Source organism: Bos indicus x Bos taurus, chromosome 15, assembly GCF_003369695.1.
Source record: "Bos indicus x Bos taurus breed Angus x Brahman F1 hybrid chromosome 15, Bos_hybrid_MaternalHap_v2.0, whole genome shotgun sequence".
NCBI classification, from domain to species: Eukaryota; Metazoa; Chordata; class Mammalia; order Artiodactyla; family Bovidae; genus Bos; species Bos indicus x Bos taurus.
The window spans coordinates 46,305,545-46,330,899 of record NC_040090.1 but is presented as its reverse complement, the minus strand read 5'-3'; the positions used below and the strand labels follow the sequence as shown (position 1 = coordinate 46,330,899).

General features: G+C 35.3%; 1 protein-coding gene across 1 annotated transcript in view; it reads right to left on the bottom strand.

Moving 5' to 3' along the window:
- The window catches only part of PDE3B (phosphodiesterase 3B), a 162,037-nt gene that overhangs the window by 30,296 nt on the left and 106,386 nt on the right, over positions 1 to 25,355 (bottom strand). The window contains exons 3-8 of the mRNA XM_027563346.1: positions 24,089 to 24,337; positions 21,159 to 21,301; positions 14,399 to 14,505; positions 7,037 to 7,238; positions 6,388 to 6,464; positions 942 to 1,093 (exon numbers count right to left, since the gene is read on the bottom strand). Of these exons, the coding sequence (XP_027419147.1) occupies positions 942 to 1,093; positions 6,388 to 6,464; positions 7,037 to 7,238; positions 14,399 to 14,505; positions 21,159 to 21,301; positions 24,089 to 24,337 (930 nt within the window). The remainder of the gene's footprint in view (positions 1 to 941; positions 1,094 to 6,387; positions 6,465 to 7,036; positions 7,239 to 14,398; positions 14,506 to 21,158; positions 21,302 to 24,088; positions 24,338 to 25,355) is intronic.

Genomic DNA, 25,355 nt, shown 5'->3' with positions numbered 1-25,355 from the left:
GTTGTATCCACAGCTAAATGAGAACACTTAAAAATGAATAAAAAATGGTCAATATTATTGTTTATAACGGTTATTCTTAAATATAAACATGTCTTCTAGGCATCAAAAGACTTACTGGTCATTATACTACTTTTATAAATAAAAATATTTTATTTCCAAAAGACTACACAAATCTAAAATTTATCATTTTCATTTTGGAAGTTAAAGAGATCACGGGATAACAGATAGAAACTTAGATCCTTATACTGACATTTGTTACTAGGATAACTTCTCAAAAGAAATGGATGGATTTTTTCCCCCTAAAAAGCTTGAATTTTGAAAAAAAAATTAAGAAAAAAATGTCCTATGATTTAGATTACTTTCATTGTTTTTAATGACTGCACATACTTTATTGTCTCAGTTTAACATATATAATGAAAATATTAGCACAGAAAATAATATATTGACTATAAAACTAAAGAAATGTGTTCATTTAAAAGTGAATGCACTCAGTTCTAGGATGATGAATTTTAACGTAATTTTTTTAAATTCAAGGTTTTCCTTTTTTTTTAATTTTTATTTTATATTGGAATATAGTTAATTTTCACTGTTGTGTTAGTTTCAGATGTATGGCAAAGTAATTCAGTTATACATACACATATATCTATTCTTTTTCAGATTCTTACCTCATATAGGTTATTACAGAATATTGAATCGAGTTCCCTGTGCTATACTTTAGGTCTTTGTTGTTTATTTTATATATAGTAGTCTGTATATGTTAATCCCAAACCCCTCATTTATTTAAAGAAATTTTTCTTTCAGGTGTCACAGCGACTTTTCAGTAAAAACTTTAAGAAAATTATTGTATTAAAAACCTTGTGCTGGGCAAAAAATAATAAACTTAGTACTAACTAATAATATATTTCACCTTAACATAATCATATTGAAAGTTTATCTTTTACATTTGGTTGCTCTTCATTCTGTGCTGCTGCTTTTAGGTGATTTTCACCTTCCCAAAGTAATTTTCTGCCGTCTCTGTTCTCTGTTTCCACTTCTTGTTGAGCTTCGGTAAGGTTGAATGATGCTTTTGAGAAAACGGTATTGTCTTCGCCACCTTTCCAAACATATATAAAGTAATAAACAAGAATAAAACTTGTCCTATATGAACAACTTTATAAGAAAAGTTTGTAAAAAATATTCGGATAAATTGAACCACACTGGCATTCAATCTAAGCTGACACAATTAAGTTGTACCTTGCTGGACCATTTGGCGTAGGCACCTTGTGCTCAGGCCATGTTTCACCTGATACAGCTACTCATGGATGAAAGAGATGTGTGAATATTCACTGTAAAAATGAGAAACTGAAAATGGCAGTCCCTCTCAATAGGAATTTTTTTAAAACCAATTTCAAGTAAACAATTTCTAATACTTCAAATTATTTGAGTTTTGGATATGAAAATTCTAAAGTCATAATTATGGATGAGATTAAGGCACATCTAAAAATTAAAACAATGTCATGAATTATTTCTTTACTAATGTCATTAATAATGTTCTTTTCCCCAAATTGCATGGAAATGGGATGTAGCATTGGTAGCTAACAGCATTCATTCATATGCAAAAAAATATGCATACTCATTCTATATGTAATAGATAAACAGGAAACTTTCCCCAAACCCATCAACAGTAAAATAAATAAACTGTAGTGTATTCACACAATTGAACACTGCAGAGCAAAAAGAATAAACTACAATCATAAACATCAATATAGTTTTTAAAAATACAGTGTCAAATGAAGGAAGACAGACACAGGTATACTCTGTGATTCTCTTTATGAAAAATTAAAAAACATATCAAAATGATACACATGAATACTGAAAGACAGGATAAACATTATCTTTGGGGGAGCAATTCCTGGAAGCAGGCATGGGAGGAATTTCTGAGGTGCTGGTAATATTTTATGGATCTGGGTGCTGATTATATATGTATATTAGATGTATGAAAATTTACCAAGCCACAAACTTCAGATTTACTTATTTTTCAACATGTAGGGATTTTTTTTAATAAAAGTTTTTTTTTAAGTGTTTTTCAGAGCACTCATTTGAGTTGACTTTCAGAAAAACTAGGCTTATTTATTCATTTTTATTGAAGTACAGGTGATTTACAAGGTTTGTTAATTTCTGCTGTAAAGCGCAGTGATTGTTATTCATATATATATATATATATATTCTTTACTTTCTTAATTTTTTAAATAAAAAAAAATTTTTTTGGCCCAGCAGCATGCAGGATTTTAGCTCCTCCAAAAGGGATCGAATCTGCAGCCCCTGCAGTGGAAGTACAGCGTCCTAAAACACTGGACTGCCAGGGAAGTCCTGCATTCTTTTATAGTCCTCTTTGCCATTATGATTTACCATAAGACATTGAATATAGTTCTCTGTGCTATTCACCAGGACCTTGTTATTTACCCATTCTATAGAGAATCCTTTGCACATCTGCTAATCCCTACCTCCCACCTCATCTCTACCCCAAACCCCTCCCTCTTGGCAACCAAAAGTCTGTTCTCTATACATGACTATCTAGTTTTAAAACGTTCACATCACCTCAAAAGGGGTTTCCCAGGTGGGGCTAGGTGGTTAAAGAACCCGCCTGCCAATGCAGGAGATAGAAGAGATGGGGGTTCGGGAAGATCCCTTGGAGGAGGGCATGGCAACCCACTCTAGTATTCGTGCCTGGAGAATCCCATGGACACTGTAGCCTGGTGGGCTACAGTCAGTCCATGGGGTCATAAAGAGTTGGACACGACTAAAGTGACTTCAAAAAATATCCTCATGCCTATTTACATGCCTTATTCTCAGGCAACTGCTATTCCAATTATTGTCACTATAAATTTGCATTTTCTAGAATTTCATATAAATAGAATCAAACAGTGTTTTATCTTTTTAGTTTGGTTTTCTTCACTTAAAATAATGTTTTAAAATTTATCCACATAGCAGCATATATCAGAAGTTTGTTCTTTTTTTGTTAATTAGAATCCTACAATATTTATTCAGTTACAAGTTGATGAACATTTGGGTCATTTCCAGTTTAGCACTATCATGAATAAAGATGTCATAAGCAGACACAATCCTGTCTTTTGAGTGCTCTTATTTTTTCTGAGTAAATTCTTATCCTTGTTAGTGCTGGGTAATATGGTAAATTTATGTCTTATTTTTCTGTTGGTTTGTGTTTTGGTTTTTTTTTTTTGGCTGCGCCACACAGCATGATGCGGTATCTTAGTTTCCCGATCAGGGATCAAACCTGTGAACCTCTGGACCACCAGGGAAGTCTCTATGTCTAACTTTTAAAGAAACTGTCAAAATGTTTTCTGAAGAGGGTTTATTTTAACATTTTATATTTCCATCAGCAATGCACAAGGTTCCAATTTCTCTGCATTTTTGCCAACACATGGCATTGTCTATCTTTTTGATCACGCCTGTTCTAGTTTACTGGTATCTCAGTATAATACTAATTTGCATTTCCCTAATGACGTTAATCATTTTTTCATGTATTTACTACCCGTTCTCTATATCCTTCATATCCTTCACCAGAAGTCTTTCAACACAAAATATAAAATCTTTTGCTTGTGTTTTAATTGAGTTAGTTGATTTCTTACTATTGAGCTTTAAAAATTATATATCACAGATATAAGACCTTTATCAGATGTATAACTGCAAAATTTTCTCCCAATCTGTGGTTTGTCTTTCATTTTGTTACTGGTATCTTTTGAAGTGGAAATAAGTTTTGAAACCAGGTAGTATCAGTCCTCCAAATTTGTTGTTTTTCCAAATTGTTTTGACTTTTAGGTCATTTGTATTTCCATGTAAATTTTAACACCAACTTGTCGATTTCTACTTAAAAAAAAAAAAGCCTTGTGGAATTTGATCAGAATTCGGATGAATTTATAGATCAATTTGGAAGAACAGCCCTGTTGAAAGTACTGTTTTTTCCAATCTGTTTGCGGAATTTGATCAGAATTCGGATGAATTTATAGATCAATTTGGAAGAACAGCCCTGTTGAAAGTACTGTTTTTTCCAATCTGTTTGCTATTGCAATGTCTCTCAATTTATTTAGACTTTAATTTTTCTCAACAATCTTTTATAAATCTATTTTTGTGTTAAATTTATTCTAACTTTATTCTTTTTGATACTATTGTAAATGGAATTTTTTGGTAATTTTATTTATTTTTGGCTGCATTGGTTCTTCGTTGCTAAGTGCCTCTGGTTTTGGAGTGTGGGGGCTACTCTCTCTAGTTGCAGCGCATGATCTTCTCATTGAAGTGGCTTCTCTTGCTTCAGTAGCTGTGGCACATGGGCTTAGCTTCCCTGTGGCATGTGGAATCCTCCTGGACCGGGCATTGAACCTGTGTACCCCTCACTGGCCAGGGAATTCCCGTGGTGTAGTTGTAAAGAATCTGCCTGGAATGCAGGAGACCCAGGTTTGATCTCTGGGTTGGGAGGATCCCCTGGAGGAGAAAATGGCAACCCACTCCAGTATTCTTGCCTGGAAAATTCCATGGATAGAGGAGCCTGTAGGGCTACAGTCCATGGGGTTACAAAGAGTTGGACACAACTAAGCACGCACATACACACACCCTCACTGGCAGGTGGACGGACACACACACACACCCACACACACCACCCACACACACACACCCTCAGTGGCAGGTGGAGTCTTGACCACTGGACCAATAGGGAAGTCCTAGAAAGGTTTTCTTAATTTCAGTTTATGAGGGTTCATTTCTGGTATATAGAAATACAGTTGATTTTGTACATGATTTTGTCTCTTGTGACTCTGTGTGTGTGTGTGTGTGTGTATTCTTTGGAATTTTTTAACAAATGATCTGTGAATAAGAAGAGTTTTATTTATTTCCATTCAGGATTTCCTAATCTTTTTATCTTTCTAGAAATTTTCCTGGCTAGAACCTCCAGTACTATATTGAATAGAAGTGTTTAAAGCAAAAATCTTTCTTTTATTCTTGATCCTAGTGGGAAAGCATCAGTCTTTTTCCAGGAAGGATGATGTTAAACTTGTGTTTCTTTCAAAGATGCCCTTAATCAGGTTGACGAACTTTCCTAATACTATGTGTTTTCATCATGAAAGAGTGTTGGATTTTGTCAAATGTTTTTTGTGCATCTATTTAATTATCATGTGACTTCCCCCCCTCTTTATGGGGCGTATTACATTAATTAATTTTCAAATGCTATACCACCCCTGCATTCCTGGTATAAATACCAATGTCATGAATATGACATTTTATATGCTGCAAGATTCAGTGTGCTAGTATTTTGCTAAGGATATTGGCAATGTTAGTCTCTAGTTGTCTTTTCTTGTGATGCTTTTGTCTGGTTATGGTGTCAGAATAATTCTGGTTTTATTTATAGAATGAGTTGGGAAGTTTGCTCTACTGTTTTTGGAAGTATGTGAAGGATTGGTCTTCTTTGTTGTTGTTTTTTAATCTTTTAAAATGTAAACCCCCAAAACTATTATATTGTATACTACGGAAGGGTGAGTTTCAAAGTACGTGAAGAGACTGATATTCACCTGTAACCCCTGAAAGAGCCTATCTATTTCTGGTTTACCTTTATTCTTAAGATGCAGTACTGCAGAGTTTACCAAGTTAATCCTGTCATGGCAGCCTTTCAACTCTAATCTTTATCTCCGTAGTCCCAAGAAGCTGTCCCACGAAGCTACCAAAAGGGACTGTTTGTTCTATCAGTACTGGCCCCTCTGGAAGCAGCAAACACCTTTCGGTAGCCCCAAACTCGAGACTCATTTCCTTAGTCTCTATTCTCCTCCAGGTCTTACACTGGATATTCTGAGGAGCCTATGAGTTCTTCAGTGGCTTCAAGCAGATTGTTGTTGCTAATATTAATAGTTTGTAACTTTTCTAGCCACCTTCAGGAGGTATGTTGCTCTGAGTTACCTAGTTAACTATTACTGGATGCTTGAGTCATCAGTGTTTTAAAATTATAAAACAACTATAATTTTATCACCAACAATATTCCTTTTTTGAGGGTATGTTTCAGAATGATATAACTGACTAAATTTTAAAACAACTTGTTTGTGTAATTATTAAAATGTATGCAAACCCGAGCTTACATAATACAATTTAAATTTCAATGTTAATATAATTTCACTATTTATGAAGCCTAACCGTAACATAAGACTATGTTAATTTATACAGCACATTTTTACCCTTCAAAATACTTTCACCATCTATTATTTATAATTTGCTAGTAACTCCTCTGTAAAGTAGACAAAACATTGTTATCTTCGTTTTAAAGATGGATATCTTAACTCATTTATTCATTTTAAAAACAATGTTAAGATTGTTCTTAAAGTTAAAGACATATGACTTTTGCAGTCTCACCTGACTTTTCCCTGTGGCAGTCTGTACCAGACTCTGGTTCAGATGCTGAATCATATTTCAGTATTTGATGTCCACAGCTTGTAAAATAAAACAGGTAAATATGTATATATGACAAATGAGACAATTTTTGTTTTTATCTAAATACAGTCAGAAAATCTGTTTCTTTTTAAACTGTAAGATCCCAACTGCAAAATACCCTAATATTACAATCTCTCTATAAACTTAATAGGCTTTATCCTAGAAAACATCTTTGTCCCTGTGAAGGAAATAACATATTTTTAAAGTAACCCTGGGATCGGAGGTAAACACCATCGTAAAAGCAGAAATGAAAATGAACACCAAATGAACTGGTTACTGTAAGTAAGTACTAAATTAGTGCATAAAATTATTAGTACTAAAATAATTTTCATACATTTACTGATATCTTATGATGGATAAAATACCATTATATTTCCCTTTAGATGGAGATCATTTAGCTGGGAAATGAATAATAGCAGTGAAATGAAAAAACAATTGTTTAGAATAAAAACTACTAGATGAAGAAAAGGATATAGTATTAATCATCTAGTTATAATACAGAACTAGAAAACTATGAGTACTTTATTAAAATAACCTATATTTTGAAACCATAAACATCTGGGAAACTTACCTGTTACATAAATTGCTATCAGAATTTCTAAGCTGCTGATAAAAATCTGGTGAATTGGGTGTACTGCTCAGAGATTTGTGTAAAATGACAGGTGGTTTAGTAAGAAATTCAGCAGTATCAGGAAATTCTATAGGTGATCGGTTAGCTGGAGAGCCAGCAGACACTGGTCCATGACTGGGTGAATTCATGCTTGGTAAACCACCTTAAAAATTGAAAGAGAAGAAAGAGATATTATGTATGCATGTATCTGTTTATTGTCTATGTTTGGGTACTTATAAAGAGCATTCCCCTTCTTTAAAGAAAGCAAAGCATTTACAATTAAATGATAAAACTACATTTCTACATGGAGCTATCATCAAGACATTCTACGAATTCCGGCAGAATATAGACTATATTTGTTATCATCAATGACCGTGGAATAAGCACCCTGTGGCAGGCTGACACATAATAGTAAATACTAAGAGTACGAGGAAAACGTACATAATAATGATAATAACGTGTGTACACGATAATGTGTGGTACAGATTTTCCTAATCCATATTGATCTTCATCTGTCACATTTTGTGTCCCTACCAGCCTGATTATCCATTTTTACCATCTTTACTGTATTGTTTCAATACAATAAAATTCATTTTTATTTTGGAAACAGAGTTCTTAGTAGCACTAAGCAAGCTGAGTGTGATAAAATTATATGAGCATATGATAAAATTATATAAACACAACAGCAGATCCCTTAAATAAAATCTACATCTTTCCGAGCTCGTTCATTCATTCAACAAGTATTTGAGAGCCTATTATATGCTGGAAAATGTGCTGGGTTTCACAACAGAGAAAAAGATGCCATCCCTACAGTGTTCAACAAACCTAAAAAAGGCTAGTGGAAAATACAAACAAGTGCTAAGTGAGTGCTAAAATAAGAGGGGAAAAGTGCTTCAGAAATACATCCCTAATCCTGTTGATTTATTCAAGAGCCTTTGCTAGGTGCCTTGAACTAAGGGTGTATCTGGAGAAGTGTAGGTAGATTTAAAACTTTATTTCAAAAAAAAGATTCAAGTAAAGTGAGAATCAGAGAAGAAAGCAAATAACAGTTATTAAGGTATCATGGTATTTTCAGACATAGTTACAGATGTGTGTGATGATTAATTTTGTGTGTCAACTTGGCTGGGCTATCATGCACAGTTGTTTGGTTAAAATCTAGTCTAGATGTTGCTGTGAAGGTATTTTTCAGATGTGATTATCACTAGACTGAATAAAGCAGATAACCCATTGCTATGTGGGTTGGCCCCATTCAATGTGTTGAAGGCCTTAAGAAAAAAAACTGAGCCCCTCCAGAGTGGAAGGAATTTTGCTTTCAGATTGCCTTCAGAGTCAAGACTGCAATACTGACTCCTGCTACAATTTCCAGGTTGGCAGCCTGCCCTAATAGTTTTGGACCTGGCAATCTGCCAAGCCAATGCCCATCAATCAGTCAATCACTGTCCCCCTCTCCAATATATGTGTATGTATGTATGGGTATATACACATGCACAAACATCCTGTTCTGTTTTTCTGGAAAACCCTGACAAATACAATGTGTGTTCTTTTATTTAATCTTCATAATAACCCTGTGAATTAAACAGCATTTTCATTTTACATATGCAGGGCTGCCGCTGCTGTTCTATCAAACTGACCTGTTTAGAGGCTCCTATAATTTCATATAATGTTAGGGCTGAAAAAAAGATTTTTATAAATAATCTAGTCAAACACTTAAATGTTTCAGAAGAAGAAACTGAGGACTAGAGAGGGGAACTATCTTGCCTGCCAAAATAATGTTAGTTATTAACTGGAGACTAAAGTTCCAATTTTCAGCATTCTTTTCTCTAATTATACTGCTGCTGCTGCTAAGTTGCTTCAGTCGTGTCCAACTCTGTGCGACTCCATAGACAGCAGCCCACGAGGCTCCGCCATCCCTGGGATTCTCCTAGTGAGTGTCCAAAACTCTGACAAACAGGCTGAGAAGAATAAAGGATAAACTAATTTTAGAGTAGAAATTTGATATAATGTAGAAAAGCTTTTGAGGAGGACAGAATGGTACTGAAAACCCTTAGCAACCCTTAAGAAATAGTTTCTACAATACAGAGTCACCATTTTTATTCTAAACCTTTTAAACTGTGAAATATAACATACAGAAAAGTTATAACAGGAATGCTCACCACTCAGGCTAAAATATAAAACATGGCCAGAGATCAGAAACCCATGTCCAGTATCTAATTCTCAGTCCTTTCATTAAAGGAAAGCATTACTTTGACATTATGGTACTGTTTTTCTTGTCTTTCTTTATATTTGTACCACATATATATCTCTTTAACAATTTAGATTAGTTTTGCACTTTCTTTGAACTTTGTAAATGGAATCAGGCAGTATAAATGCTTTTATGCCTTGCTTACTTTACTCAACATTTTTAAAAGATATTTCACATGTTCACTCATTTTGAATGACATATAAAATTGTATGTATGAATATAGCACAATTTTATTTCTCTATTCAAGTACTGAACTGCCAAATTGTCTTCCAAAGTAACGGTAGCATTTTACTTTCCCATCAGTGATGTATGAGTGTTCCTACTTCTGAATATTTTTCCAATTCTTGTTAAACTGCCTTGAGAATTATAGACACCATAGTGGGTGTGAAGTCATGGTTCACTGTGGTTTTGATTTGCATTTCCCTAATGACTAATAATGCTGAGTATCTTTTCATGTGGGTAAGGGCCACTGGTATAACTCCTCTGGAGAAACATCTATTCAAATCTTTCACCAATTTTTTAGTGAGATCATTTGTGTTTTTATTACTGAGTTGTAAGATGTCTTCTGAAAGACTCTGGCCACCTGATGCGAAGAACTGACTCACTGGAAAAGACCCTGATGCTGAGAAAGATCAAAGGAGGGAGGAGAAGGGGACAACAGAGGATGAGATGGTTGGATGGCATCACCGACTCAACGGACATGAGTTTGAGCAAGCTCTGAGAGTTGGTTATGGACAGGGAAGCCTGGCATGCTGCAGCCCATGGGGTTGCAAAGAGTCGGACATGCCTGAGCGACTGAACTGAACTGAAGACATCTTTGTCTATTCTGAATACACAAGTTCATTGTCAAATTATAATTTGCAAATATTTTCTCCCATCTTATGGATTGTCTTCTCACTTTCTTTAGGTGTCTTTTGAAGTGCAAATGTTTTTAATTTTAATGAATTCCTATTATAAATTTTTTTCATTCATGCACTGTACTTTTGGTGTCATATCTAAGAATATCCAAAGTCACAAAGATTTTCTCTTATGTTTTCTTTTACAAGTTTTATGGTTTCATACTTACATTTGAGTTTATGAGCACTTTAGGTTAATTTTTGAGTATGATGACAGGTATGGTTCAAATTCACTCTTTTTCATATGTGTATCTATCTAGGTGTCCCAGCATCATTTATTAAAAACACTATTCCTTCCCCACTGGATTACTGTGGCACGCTGGCTGAAAATCAGTTGACCGTGTAAGGGTTTATTTCTGGACTCTCAATTCTACTCCATTGATTTGGAATATCCTTAGGCCAGTGTCACTGTCAATCAGTGTCTTGATAACCACAGCTTGGTAGCAAGTTTAAATTTATAAGTGTGAATGAGTCTCTCCATTTTTTTTTTTTTCTTTTTTACTAAAGATTGTTTTGGCTACTCTGGGTCCCTTGAATTCAGACATGAATTTTAGGATCAGCTTGTCAAATTTCTGCAAAGAAGCCAGCACAGATTTTGTTAAGGATTGTACTAAGTTTAGAACAATTTGAGGACTATTGCCCTCTTAACACCACCAAGTCTTCTGATCCATGAATATGGGATATCTTTCCATTTATCTGGGAATTCCCTGACAGGACTCCACACGTCCACTGCTGGGGGCTCAGGTTCAGTCTCTGGATGAGGAACTAAGATCCCACATGCCGTGCAGTACCAACCAACAACAAAATCATATTTGGGTCTTCTTTAATTTCAACGTTTTATAGTTTTCAGTGTACAAGTCTTGCACTGTTTTGCTAAATTTATCCCAAAGCATTTTATTCTTTTTGATGCTAACTTTAAATGGAATTCTTAATTTCAGTTTTGCACTGTTCATTGCTAGTATATAGAAATGTAACTGATTTTTGCATACAGATTTTGTATCCTGCCACACTGATTAATTTGTCTATTTGTTGTAATAGGTTTTAAGGAATTTCTTAGGATTTATAAATATAGGATGATGTTGTCTGCAAATAGTTTTACATCTTCCTTTCATTTGTTTTTACCTAAACTTCTCAGGGTAGACCTCTAACCCAATATTGAGTAGAAGTGATGACTATTTTATAATTATTTAAATTATTTTATAATTTTATCATATAATTTCTAGTTCTTTAAATTCGTTCTTTAGTGAGATATTGTTGTCATACTCTTCTTACTTTATGGTTTCCTTAAGTTCTTTAAAGATATAATGGTAGCAAATTCAAAGCCACTGCTAAATCCAAACTCCAAGCTCACTCAGGGAAATTCTGTTGGCTGTTTTTCATTGTCTACATGGCAAAAAATTCATGTTTCTTTGCATGCTTCATAATTTTTTTTTTATTGAAAACTGGACATTTTAGATACTATACTGTAACAATTCTAGTATCAGATCTCTCCCACCCTCAAGGTTTATGTGGCTTATTTTGTATTTGTTCATTTTATTTCTGACTATTCATTGAGTGATCTCCTGAACTCATAATGTAGATTTTTTTTCACTGAGGTGTGTAGCCACTGAGTGCTCTGATGCCTTTTTTCCCCCTTTCCTCTTTGATTTATGCTTGACTTCTTAAGAGTCACCCGTGGGTCAGTATGATTTAGTTGAGACAGAAAATTTCTTTAAATGTCTTGCCTATGTGTCGTCATCTATTGATGAGAATATGTTTGAAAAGTTACAACTTCAAATTTCCAGGCAGTTTACAAAACAGCTTTAGCTTTTACTTCCTGCTTGTGCAGCACTTCAAGGTCAGCTACAGGTGGAGCCACCAGGGCCTTCTCCTTTCACACATCTTTCCTGAGCATGTGCACAGCCCTGAAAATGTGCTCAGCCTAGTAGATCTTCAGGAATATACCAGAGCTTTTCACTTTCCTGTGGTCATCTAGTGTCCAGGATTTCCTTTTAAATTTCCAGTCAGTTCTTGTTTGCCTCAGTTGATATCACAGCTTTACCCACTCAAAATGTTACTGGCAGAGGGTGTGGGTGTTTTTTGTTGCTGTTATTTTTCTGAAGAGCTGAGCTCTCAGTCAAATGAATTATCCACAACAACCTGGGAACAAGGACTTTTTCCAGTGAGTTTGGACAAAACATTTACTGTACTCTCAGGTTGTTGCTTTTAATGCAGTTTTTAAAGAGGTCAGACTCTAATGACTGCAAAGCCAGTGGCTTTTAGCTGTAGTACCACCGAGCTGGGGAGAGAGGGTTTGGGAACTGCTTTCAATTAAATTGTCACAGAACCTAATGCCTCACCAAGGTTCAGTAGTTTCTCTTGTACAGATGATTTCTAGTGTGTTCTCTGGCCTTTGTTAACTTCCAAAATTCTGCAACAGTTTAGTTTTTTGCTCCTATTTTTGTCCCTGGTGGCTCAGATGGTAAAGAATCTATCTGCAGTGCAGGAGACCCAGGTTTGATTCCTGGGTCAGGAAGATCCCCTGGAGGAGGGCATGGCAACCCACTCCAGTATTCTTGCTTGGAGAATTCCATGGACAGAGGAGCCTGGTGGGCTACAGTCCATGGGGTAGCAAAGAGCTGGACACGACTGAGCAACTAACACTTTTTTTATTTGACTGTCACACTGGATATTACAATGTACATCTTTGAAGTATTAGTTTCTTTTAAGTTTAAGAACTTTTTAGTACTTTTCAATCACTGCTAGTATATCCAATGTACCCCTTTCCCCACCCTTTATGCCACTGTTTCCATATACTTCTTTATACATTATGCAAACTGCAGGGAGTCATTGTTTTCATGCACCCACATATTTAGGCTTCCCAGTGCTTTTCATTCATTCCTGCAGATCCATGCTTCAATGTGGATCACTTTCCTCCTTCCTAAAGAACTTTCTTTGCTAAATTCTCAGTAGTGCACATCTACAAGCAATACATTTTACCTTTTTTTGTATAAAAAAACTTGTTATTTCACCTTAAATTTTAAAGGATATCTTCACTGGATAAAGAATTTCAGGTTGGCAATTTTTGTTTTTGCAATACTTTAAATATGCCATTTCATCATCTTTGGTGACTATAGTTAATAATACTGTATTGTGTATTTGAAAGTTAAGAGAATAGATCTTGAAAGTTCTCATCACAAGAAAAAAAACTTGTAACTATGGTGACAGATGTTAAGTAGACTCATTATGGTGATCATTTTATAGTATATACAAACATCAAATCATTTTGTTGTACACCTAAAACAATATGTCAATTAATAGCCCCCACCTCACCCCCAAAGATTCTATTAAGGGTGGCTTATTAGGATATATCTTCCCTGATGGCTCAAATGGTAAAGTGTCTGCCTACAATGCGGGAGACCCGGGTTTGATTCCTGGTCAGGAAGATCCTCTGGAGAAGGAAATGGCAACCCACTCCAGTACTCTTGCTTGGAAAATCCCACAGATGGAGGAGCCTGGTTACAGTCCATGGGGTCGCAAAGAGTTGGACACGAATGAGCGACTTTGCTTTCACTTTGCTTTGTTTTGGTTTATTAGGATATAGGATACAGTCAGGATTTTTCCTACTCTCATATTAAGTTTTTTTTTCCTCCCTCTACAATGACCATGCTACAAAAGAATGCCCTTTACTGAGGGTTTTCCTTTGTTCTTTGTCTACAGCTATTCAGGTTAAATAGTTCTATATTTTATCCCTGAATCCTTAGTGTCTAACAAAGTTCCTGATACATAGTATATGTTCAAAAATTAACAAATGAATGAGCAAATTGTCAACTAATAGCCAACCCAAACTGCTTAGTTTTATGTTAACTCAGAACACATAAAATGGTATTCAAAATTAGCTATGAATGTTGTTCTTCAGTTGCTAAGTCGTGTCTGACTCTTTGCGACCCCGTGAACTGCAGCACACCACGCTTTCCTGTCCTTCACTATCTCCCAGAGTTTGCTCAAGCTCATGTACATTGAGTCAGTGATGCCATCCAACCATCTCATCTATGAATAGGTAATTAAAACCCTGTTCTCAGCTAAGAATAGTTTCTGTTCGTATCTGAGAAAATATATTCTCAGCTATTAATAGGTAATGAAAAGTTTGCACTACCATATAGTTTGAGACCTCCCATATTTAAGTCACAAAGAATGATTTCTTACCAGCTCTTCTTAGACCTACATGGTGAGTTAACGATACAGATGATGACCTTTGCTTCGGGACTGTCAGTAGATTTGAACTAAAAGGCCCATTTAGATAGCATCCTTGACTAAAAGGGAAAGATAACAGGTTAAGATTTTTAAAAACATGAAAAATTCATTTTTTCCTTATGGTCTTCAATTCATTAGCAAATATCTGCTTATACATCCAGAGTAAACCAGGCACCAGCAAACTTTTCTGTAAAGAACCGAGTAGTAACTACTTTGGACTTTGCAGGCCATAAGGTCTCTGCAATTACTCAATTCTGCCACTGCGGTATAAAAACAGCCTTAACCAATGATAAACAAATGAGTATAATCATGGTTTTCAATATAATTTTATTGACAAAAAAACAGGTATGGGCCTCATTAGATCCATAGGCTGTAATTTGCTGAACCCTGGAAAGAAGCAGGTTATCCGTATCACTGGATTTCACCAGTGACTGGTGAAATACACTTCAGAGTCAAAGATTTCTGATTCAATAGGTCTGGGAAAAGGTCACAGATTGGCATGTCTGACAAGTGCTTAGGTGGTCCAGGGACCTCACTGACAATTACTGACCTAAAACATACAGTTTTTCACCATCTTCTGCTCCCCTTCTGCACAGATAATTGATTGCCCATTAACACAGTCATATCCTGTAACTGAAATATTTATTGTAGGTTTTAGGGTTCTTATGAAGAAATTAAATAGAGGTGAGCAATCACAGTATACCAATTGATATATAAAATGCATTTTAAGATTACATATTTTAAAGCCCTTGGCCGAGGGCCATACATATAGTACTTCCTTTCTTAGATATTCACTAGCCTGTTTTCTTCTGTTAGTCAACCCTGATGTGGGCAATTTGCCACAGGATTAAGAACAAATCTCGAGTCTTTATTTTTCACTCAACATTTTGTTAGTATAGGCTGAGTTCTCAGTAAGCTTCCCCCTCCCTCCAACTCCATTTTTTGTGTACTCCCATACCCTTACTCAAGAAAGATCTATTTTTCTGTGGCCTTAGAGGTTTTTGTCCATGTCTGTTATTATATATATCCATACCATATTACAGTTTCAGTGTTCACAGATTCTTATGCCTCACTAACTTGTGAATTCCTTTCAGGGGCCATAAGATACACCTCTTCATTCAGTTGTGGATACAGCACAGTCAGTGCCTGGTAAAGGTGTTCAGGAGACATTACTGGATTAAATGAATGATCTTGTCTTTAGATTGCTATTCTCACTTTTCAAGAGAACAGATCTTTTCTCTCTCCAGTTCTGAGTGAACGGACTCTTTCGCTAACTCCTGCTTTGGGGCTTTCTTTGGGCCTTTTTCTCTAAATCTAGTTTGTCTTATAATCTTATGAGAGAAAAAAATTCTGGATAACAAACAGAAGGCTTGTAAAAACAGTTGGCAACCAATTTATCAACAGAAAAATTTTCGTGAATAAAAATTATAAAAATAATAGCACTATTTTAAATATTACGTATCATCCATTATTTTAGGTAATTTGCATACTTCATCTCTTTTAGTCATCTGAACCACTTTGTTATTAGATAAGAAACCTGAGGCTTTGAGAGGCTTAGTATTGTGTTAAGCTAAAATTCACAGTGGCAGAGATAAAATTCAACTTCAAATTTCTCTGACTCTTAAATTTTTCTGACTCTGAAGTGTATGCTCTTTCCACAAGACAATTCTGATGTTATTTTTGTGTGTTTCTCCATCTGTTAAAATTAGAGGTTTAGAATAAAGAACTTCTACGATAACATCTAGCCTCTGCTGCTGCTGCTGCTAAGTCGCTTCAGTAGTGTCCGACTCTGTGTGACCCCATAGATGGCCTCCTACCAGGCTCCTCTGACCCTGGGATTCTCCAAGCAAGAACACTGGAGTGGGTTGCCATTTCCTTCTCCACTAGATTTTGTAATTTTTTTGCTCAAGCTAATAGTAATAATAATTTGTTCACAGCGTTTAAAAAAAAGGCAGTATGTACATAATCACACTCAATAAACTCATCTCCCTACCAGTGTGCAATCATTCTTTGTATTTGAATATTCATTGCCTTCAAAAGGAGTGGGAGAGATGGGGAAAGAAGAGTAGCAATGCCACCCAGGGCAATATTCAAATAGAACAATCTGTGTACTCTACCAACACCTACTTCCTTATTAATATTCAAAACAAAGACAGGTTTTTCTCCTCCACAGAAGAGCCTTGAAGCACACTCCCTAGTCTTCTACCTGAACGGGGGGCGAGGAGGGGGTGTCTTCTAGTAATTAAAATGGTTAGTTGTTTAGAATTGAGAAGTATAGGTCAAATTACAGGTTTTCAGCTCAGTTCCATAATCATCCCATTAATTCTTTGCCTAAAACCAGATAAATATTTACTGTAATAAGATATATAAAACAATACTGAAGAAAATAGAGGGCAAGATAGGCTAGGAGTCCCAGTGATTATTAATAGTTGGCAGGAAGATGATTAAAGTCAGAATTACATTGCAAGAGATGTCAAATGTTATGGTCATAGAGTTAAACCATATATTAACAGCTGATTTCTAAGACAATCAATGCAAATTACCTTGACAAGGTTTATATCACTTCATGTATTATTATTTTTTAAGTAGCTGTAAAAACTTGTTGGCTGTACAATGTCCAGATTTTGCAGAGTCATTATCTTAAGAACTGAGTGGGATGACACCAGTTAGCTGTCTTGAATCTCTGCAGTTCAAATAGGGTCCAGGCTTTAGTATAATTCGCTAATAAATTATGAGACACATAATTGAGAAGCTGGTTCCCAAGTACATTATTTAGGGGACATACTATTGCCAGGCAACATTATTAGGTTTAATTAAAGAGCACTTTCCATGATGAACGATGAATCAGAATAGGTTAAAGGCAAGCCTCTTTCTTTGGTGTGGGAGTACCTACAGCTGATAGCCCTCAAAGTTTTGGTATGGGATTTGCCTGTGTTTCCCCAGGGAAAATCTGTTCAAAGGAAATGGGCTGTGAGCTCTGAATTTGTACCGTCTGTCCACAGGGAGGGTCTGGGTCCCAGCAATCCATGGACAACAGTTCAGCCAAGCTTTCAACTCTAGATACTAACGCTGTGCCTGGATAATTCAACTGTCAGCTAACTCCTCAAAACATAAATTCAACCTTGCTGGAATTTCCTGACCAGCAAAACTTCATCCTACGTCTGAAACTGAAGCAGAAAACAGTATCCAGTGTCATGTGGATAGCATACTCCTGCAAGATACTTGATAAGCAGCTTTTTATCTTCAAAGATCTAATGTAATCCCAAACTCTTCACAGTAGTCCAGCAGGTCTCAGAAGGGTCATAATGTCTAAAACAGGTAGGAAATGAAAATTTCCATGAAAGAGCAAAGAAAACGTGTTAAGGAGACTCAGAGGCAAAACAGATTACTTTTCCTTAGAGAACAAAGGAGGGGGTGTCAGGGTGTTACTCTGTAGCTGTGACATCTGAGCCCAGTCTTTAAGGACACACAGAAGTAAGGGTGAGAGGTCTATTCTAGGTAGAGGGGCACACATGTGCACAAACAGAGGGAATATCAAACAGTTTAACTTGCCTGGAGTTTCAGATAAATGAAAGTGATACTGGAGTTATTCTAGTGTTAAAAAGTAATGGCCTTCTTAATTAACCTCTCAAGTCCTCTCTGAGATGAACACTGGCAAGAAGAATAGGTAACACAGCAGCTGTTCAACTAGAACTACCTCTTCTTATGTTTTGCCTAGTATACCTACCACAAAGTTTATAATACTTCTTTTTTTTTCTCCAGGCAAAGCATTAAAAAAAAAAAAAAGCAAAATTAAGTCCTATATTACACTTTACACAAATAAGGCAGCTAAAAAGTATAATTCAGCTTAATTTTCTAAGGGAGTGAAACTAAAAAAGTTTTATGAGAAAACTTCAATGAAGTTTCCTCTTCAAGGAAGTGTCTTCTTTAAGGAAGACTCTAACACAACTTATGTGCCTGTTATTTTCATGTAGAGAGCTCCCCAAACCATTTTTCTACTCCTCTTTGAGGGACTGCTCATCTATCTCTGTTTAATTTTTCTAAGTAAGGGTGTAGCTTTGTCATGAGGGATTAACAGAATTTCAAATCTCAGGCTAGGAATTGGGACAGTATTCTACAGGCACGATAAAGGTTCAAAAACTTAATGATTAGAAGAAACAATATAATTACAATTTTGTTTAAGGACAATTTGTGGTGGAAGGTAGAAGATGGATTGGGTAGTGAAGAATATTAGAAATGGGAAGGATAATTCAACAGCCCACATAAGCAATAATGAAAGCATGAAATAATGTAGGCAAAGTGATAAAGGGAAAAGGGAACAGAATGGTAACAAGCTTTGGAGATTAGACGTGACAGCTGTTATCTGTAGAGTAAGGCAACAGGATGTAAAGACAACACCAAGGTTTTCTAGGTAGATCAGTTTTGTAAGCAACCACAAAACGAGAGGATTACAGCCAGCACTGTGCCAGGAAATGAGGACAGAATAACAGTAACAGAGGGAAAAGCAGCCGGAGAGATGAGAAATGAGGTTTCAGACACAGTTTCAGGGAACAAGAGGTTCAATATTTACATCATGTTGAAATCATGGGCAGGGTCATTTAAAATCATAGAGAAGCTTATGATCAGAATGTAGAGCTACATTCATATCAAAACCAGGAAATGTGCTCTCCATTCTGGAGCACTCTAATAAATTTGAAACGAATGCCTCATGAGTTCAGTCACAAGCCTGTTAGTTCTGTGCTTCTAAAACCTGAAGGTCCCCAAACAAAACGTCACCATATTAAAGATCTATAGCTGTGCGGTCTAATACGGTTGCCGTTTAGGTCTGTATGACAGCTGAGTATGGCTCTTTGTATTTTAACTAATTAAAATCAAATCAACTTTAAATTAAGTTCCTTAGTCATGATAGACACATTTCAAGTGATCAACAGACACACATACCTGGCGGCAACCAAACTGGACACACAGCTATAAAACATTCCCATCGTGACATCTCTACTGGACAGCACTGATCCAGAGACTTGAATTTCAAAAGGAAGAGGCTTGTAAATGCTTCACATGTTCCCCTTTACCCTATGTTCAAAGTACACTTAGAGATTCATTACAGAGCAGCTTCAGCTTCTGCACCCTAGAAAAATTCCTTCTAACCTCACCTCTTTAAAGGAGATGTTTCATAATACCACCAATTACTTTATACTTTAAAGTTCTAAATCTTTTATGAGGCATAATAATTTTGTTCTAATGAATATTAAGTAAATATATTGAATCTGCCTGCATTTACCTTTAGTTCTGATATGTTCATATAAAAATTAGTTTTCCTTGGACCATGTTTCTATTTTATTATCGATTATGTGGAGGCAGTAGGATAAAAATAACCTTAACTCAATGTATCAGACATTTAATTTTAAAAGCGTTGCTGTTACGTCAGTGTGACGGAAAGATGAAAAAATAGAATCATTTTCATCATTCTTTCTTAAACTCAAAACTATTCTCAAGATGATGTCTCCCAGGGTTAAGAAATACCTGTCGTATTTTCAGTTCCTAACGTCATTTATTTCGTCATATCCTGCTTCCGTTATAAAAAAAAAAAAAAAACAAACAACAGCAACAAAAACTATTATCATGTTTAAGCTCTGGGCAAGCTTTGGACCAAAGCTCATTTTCCTGTGACGTTCTCTTCACACTTGAATCCATTCTTGTTTTATATATCATTTCACTGTTTTTCTTTTACAAAAATGCAGTTTCATTTAGTTGAACGTATTGTAGAAGATTCAAATTAATAAATCACAGAAGAATCTGGAAAATTACAATTCTCTGATATTTCATATATAAAATGCTAATACAGTTGAACAGAAATAGCTCTGATCCAACACTGCCACCTACTGTTTCAAATGTGTAACTACACAGATCAAGTTATTAAAGACCAACACATGCTCAGTCCTAAAAGAATGGTTTAATAGGAAATTTACATTGATTACAATTTTATTAACTATGGTTATATAACTGACTACATAGACGCCTATAACTCACACAGGAGATAAATATCTGTCCTGGCCATTAAAAGGCAAAGTACCGAATCCTTTGTTTGCAGAGTAAATGGATATGCTTACATTCAGAAGATCAGGTCCTGCTATCTCCCAGCCTCACCTGGCTGTAGTTACCGACGCACTTCCTTTGCAGGATAAGCACTGCTTAGTTCCAGGTAAATCCTCAACAGGATACAGAATGTATTAGTAGTCTTAATTCCCCAGTAGGAAAGGGCTTGAAAGTGTCCTGCTACCGATATACTTCACGTCTGAGGCAGCATCTGGGGTGAACCTTGGGGGTGCTCCTGCTTTCACAAGTCAGAAACTATTGACCAACATGAAAACTCAGCCGTGGATGATGACTGCCTCTAACTTGGCCACCTCTACCGTGGCTTTCCCAGTTTCACATCTAAAACCGATTCTCGTTTTCTTACACTGCCTCCCTGGTTCATGTTCTTAGGTCTCCAGCATGCTTTGTACCCAACTTGCCTGTTTTGGGTGGAGAAGGCAGATTACCTTCTTTTTAAGGATCAGTTTCTCTACCAGGCCACGTTACAACCATGCTGTCCTATACCTAAAACACTTCCAGGGTTCCTTTAGGCTTTCAGAATTATTTCACACTTCATTCACAGAAACAGAGTGGCTGTAAGAGATTCAGGCTTCTTGAAAACGCTCTGGGATTTTACCTTAAAATGCCAAATTCTTGGTGAGGCCGTTTGCCATTATTGCGTTCCCACCTTGGAGAAGTCTGGTCGATAGGTGGCAGACCTGAGGTTCCCGAGCTCCTCCTCAGATGTGGGGTTGGTAAACTATTCCTACTGTTCAGCCCCTGTTGAATAATTTAACAGTGGTTAAAATTGTTACCCTTTAACATGCTGTAAATGTGATGCTAAAGATGGTACATGAAAATATCAGTACAAAGTACAACTAATCCTTGAACAACTTGGGAGTTAGGGGCACCAATATCCTTCATGCAGTTGAATATCCAGGTGTCATTTACAGCGGGCCCTCCCTACATGTTCTTCCTCCATATCTGAGATTCTACATCCATGGATTCCACCAACCGCAGATGGTGTAGAACTGTAGTATTTACTACTGAAAAAGATACTGCACACAAGCGGGCCCACACAGTTCAAACCCACGTCATTCAGGGAGCAACTGTACATTTTTAGCATGTACAGGAGAAGCAGAATGAATATGTTTTACTCCAAATATCACATTCTATACTGCTCTTTTATTTACCTTCCTCCTATTTAAAAATTGGTTTCTGAATTCCTGATAGTTTAACCAAAATTTTTTTCTTTTGTACATTTTATTCATAGTTTTATGAGAAATAAGCAACTGACAATTTAAAAAGTAGATGTACCCTGAAAAAACTACTTTTAGAGGCCAAGCTTAGGATCGGGGATGAGCCCTATTTCCTAAATCTTTTGTATTTTAAGTACAATGCTAATGTACATAGAGGCTAAACTGCAGAGTTCTGAGCTTCTGAATTAATGACTACATTAAATTCAGAACACCTTTCACATTAAGAATATTTATCCTAATTTTTGAAAATATTCTCTGGTTAATCCAAATGTTAAACCAGAATATTCCATTTTTGACCACTCTGAATAGGTTTTTTAGTGAAATTGACATAAAACCGTTTCTGCTTCTTATGCATTTCCCCTATGAGCAGACATGAAACCATCTCAGAGAGATAAATATGTCTTATATTTAAGTTTTCCCAAGGATGTTGATTTTATAAAGATTCAGTGTTAGTTACATTTACACTGAAAAAGCTGTTTACGTAACATGTTAGTTACATTTACATTGAAAAAGTTGTTTATGTACCATCCTTTCTGACTATAATTTAGGTCCATATAATCTTTCTTAGTTCTTATCATGCATATAAGACATTTACTTTAAATCATCTCTTCTAAGTCCCTTTTCTTTACTTTTTTCATAAATGCTTTTGCTCTTTTAAGTAACACCAGGCTTTTTATATTCTTTTCCAAAGCAGAGATAAAGTAGATATGAAATTTAAGTAAGAAGTTAAAAGAACACAAAGAAAAGAAATAAGGGTTACTTCCTGATTCTTCTGTGACTTATTCCTATCAGTAAATTGGAGTACTGAAATAAACCTGATTACCTAGATTTCGTTCAGGAAATGAGGCAATTAGGCATCCTGTTTGTTTAAAATGCTTCTAAAATGTACAAGTACACTTTTCTACATAGTAAACATAGTAACAAACAGAATGTGATTTTTTAAATTTCTTTGCCTGGCTGCATGGCTTGCAGGATCTCAGTTCTCCAACCAGAGACTGAACCCCAGCCACAGTAGTGAAAGCCTGGAATTCTAACCACGAGGCTGCCAGTGAACTCCCTCAATGCAATTTTTATGCCTAACAGTTTTAAGAATTATTACTTTTTAAAATTACTATTTGAAACCTCAAATGCCAATGGAAAATATAAAGGAAGAGCAACATACCAAATGAAAACCATTAATAACTCAAAATGTATTAATTATTTTATTGATGAAGTTATTGCTATCCCTATTTGATGCTGTGATTAATCCTTTTCTCATGGGTAGAGTGCTTTAAAAAAAATGTGTGTAACTACCATTGGGTTTTGAATAAGGCAGCTGCTATTCTATACACTTTAAAAATAGAGCATCACAACTACTTATGATCCAGATTTGTGATCAATAATTACCAAAATTTTGCCCTAATCAGGCTTACTTAATTTTTCAACATTTCTATATAACAATGCTGAGAATTAACAAAATGAATTGATGATCAAAGTCTCCAAAAACTATATTTAACTTTTTCTAAACTCTGTATACACTATTACAATGAAAATTAACTGATTGGAATTTCATCTTCTCTTAGTTTCTTTAACCAGTAGAACAAAGCAGTTAAAATAATCTCTAAAATATTTCTATTTTTAAAGTTTTATGATATTAACTACAGGTAAAGGTATCAATTTGACTATTGATAGCCAAATAAAAGAATTAAAAGCACTCTGAACATGCATAATATATACCTATTTAGAATAGTACTTATTATTTTCTAAAGGAAATCCTATTTTGAGTCAGTGATATTTAAAGAAAAATCAATCCCATGTCTAGTGATGGAAAAATCAGTGCCTATTGGGCTACAGTAATCTCCAGTGGGTAGGTAGAGAGTTCCAAAAAATGTGAAAATCAGTTTAATGCTATGGAATTTCATGACTATTATAATGATCGTTTTTTTTTTATTGGTCCAAAAAGAATTCCTGGTTTCCAAAAAATAAAATAGATTAATGACACAATTTGACTACTAGTTTGCTGTATAGCCTGAAAATAAATTTTCCTTCTGTTCTCTGCTTCTTAAAGATAATAAAAAATAGTTGTTACCAATGAAGTTATAACTGCTAATTACAGTAATATTATTCAGAATGAAAACTGAAAGCTTGCTTCATACTGAACTATTTGAAATTATAACTACCTCTGAAGTCCCAAGCAACTCAATGTACTATAAAGGAACCAAGCCCTTTAAAAAGAAATTCTATTTTATCTAAGATTTAAAGGAGCAGTTTTAATTCAAAAACATTATTAAACATGATAAATAGGGCTGGCTGATTATTGTATTTTGACCTTGTGAAGTTTTCGATCTCCTTTCTCAGCGGGGTCCTCTATCTCAGAGCAGGGATAAAATCCAGGAAATGGTGTGAGGGGATTCATCTTTGGCCTACAGGAGCCTGAGAAAGCACCCATCAAGCTACTGATACTCCGTAGGGAAGCAATGACTTGTGGAGGAAGGGTGGGGTCAACCAGAAGATCTGACACCATATTGCGAGCCTCATTTAGCACTGAAAGATCAACTCCACTTCCACCTCCAGAAATCTAGAAAAGAAAAAAAAAAAACAAGACATAAAATAACATATTTGTTAGACACAAAATTAAAAAAAAAAACTTTAAATCAAAGTCCATCTAACAATAGCTTAAGTAATTGAATCCTATTAAATATTAATTTTCACTTATTTGGACATAGCATAAATGATATAAGCAGTATGATTCTAAGCTTAAAATTTTGATGAAGTATATAACAGATATTGTGAACTTTAATTTTTTTCTACATTATTCATTAGTATATCTCATGTGGTATCAAAGGAGACAGTGATAAACTGAACTGAATGGTTAATACAGAAGGAATAACATGAGGCTGAGTCCTGAAGAATAGACAGAAAATACATTTTTCTTAATTTATAAATGTTTCATTGATAAATACATATATTTTTACTTTTCAAAAATACATATGTATTATGTTCAACTCAATTACCCACAGAAATCAGTGCTCTGGTGATCAGAATAGTGAATTAAATGTTACTTCTGTTGTTTTATTGCACCTTGAATTTACGTTTGGGTGTGTTTATAGTTCATAACTATTCATAGTATCTGTTGAGTTCACAGTTATGTATCCTCACCACATTTTTAAATTGAGAAGTGTTATGAAAGTTAGACCAATAATTAGCTTAATAATGTATTTGCTCTTTGAGGAATTCTTTTTTCTTAAGTATTATTTTGTATTACTTTATTTTAAAACATTCCCCATTATTGGGCCATAGCTCAGCTATTTCTAGTCTTTATAAGCGAACACCTCTCTTAATACGTCACTGTAGATAATTAGGCATATTTCTGATAGATAGCTTCCCGTTAACTTGAACTACTGAAGCAAAGTAAATGAACATGTTAAAACCACTATAAAACTACCCTCACATATGTTGGTCAAACCAGTATTTCCACAAATTGTATACAACAGTATCTGTTTTCCCACACTCTAAGAAATCTGTTGTCATTTGACTTGGGTGTTCCTTTATAGGCCGTGTGTCATTTCTCTCTGGCCGCTTCCAATATATTTTCT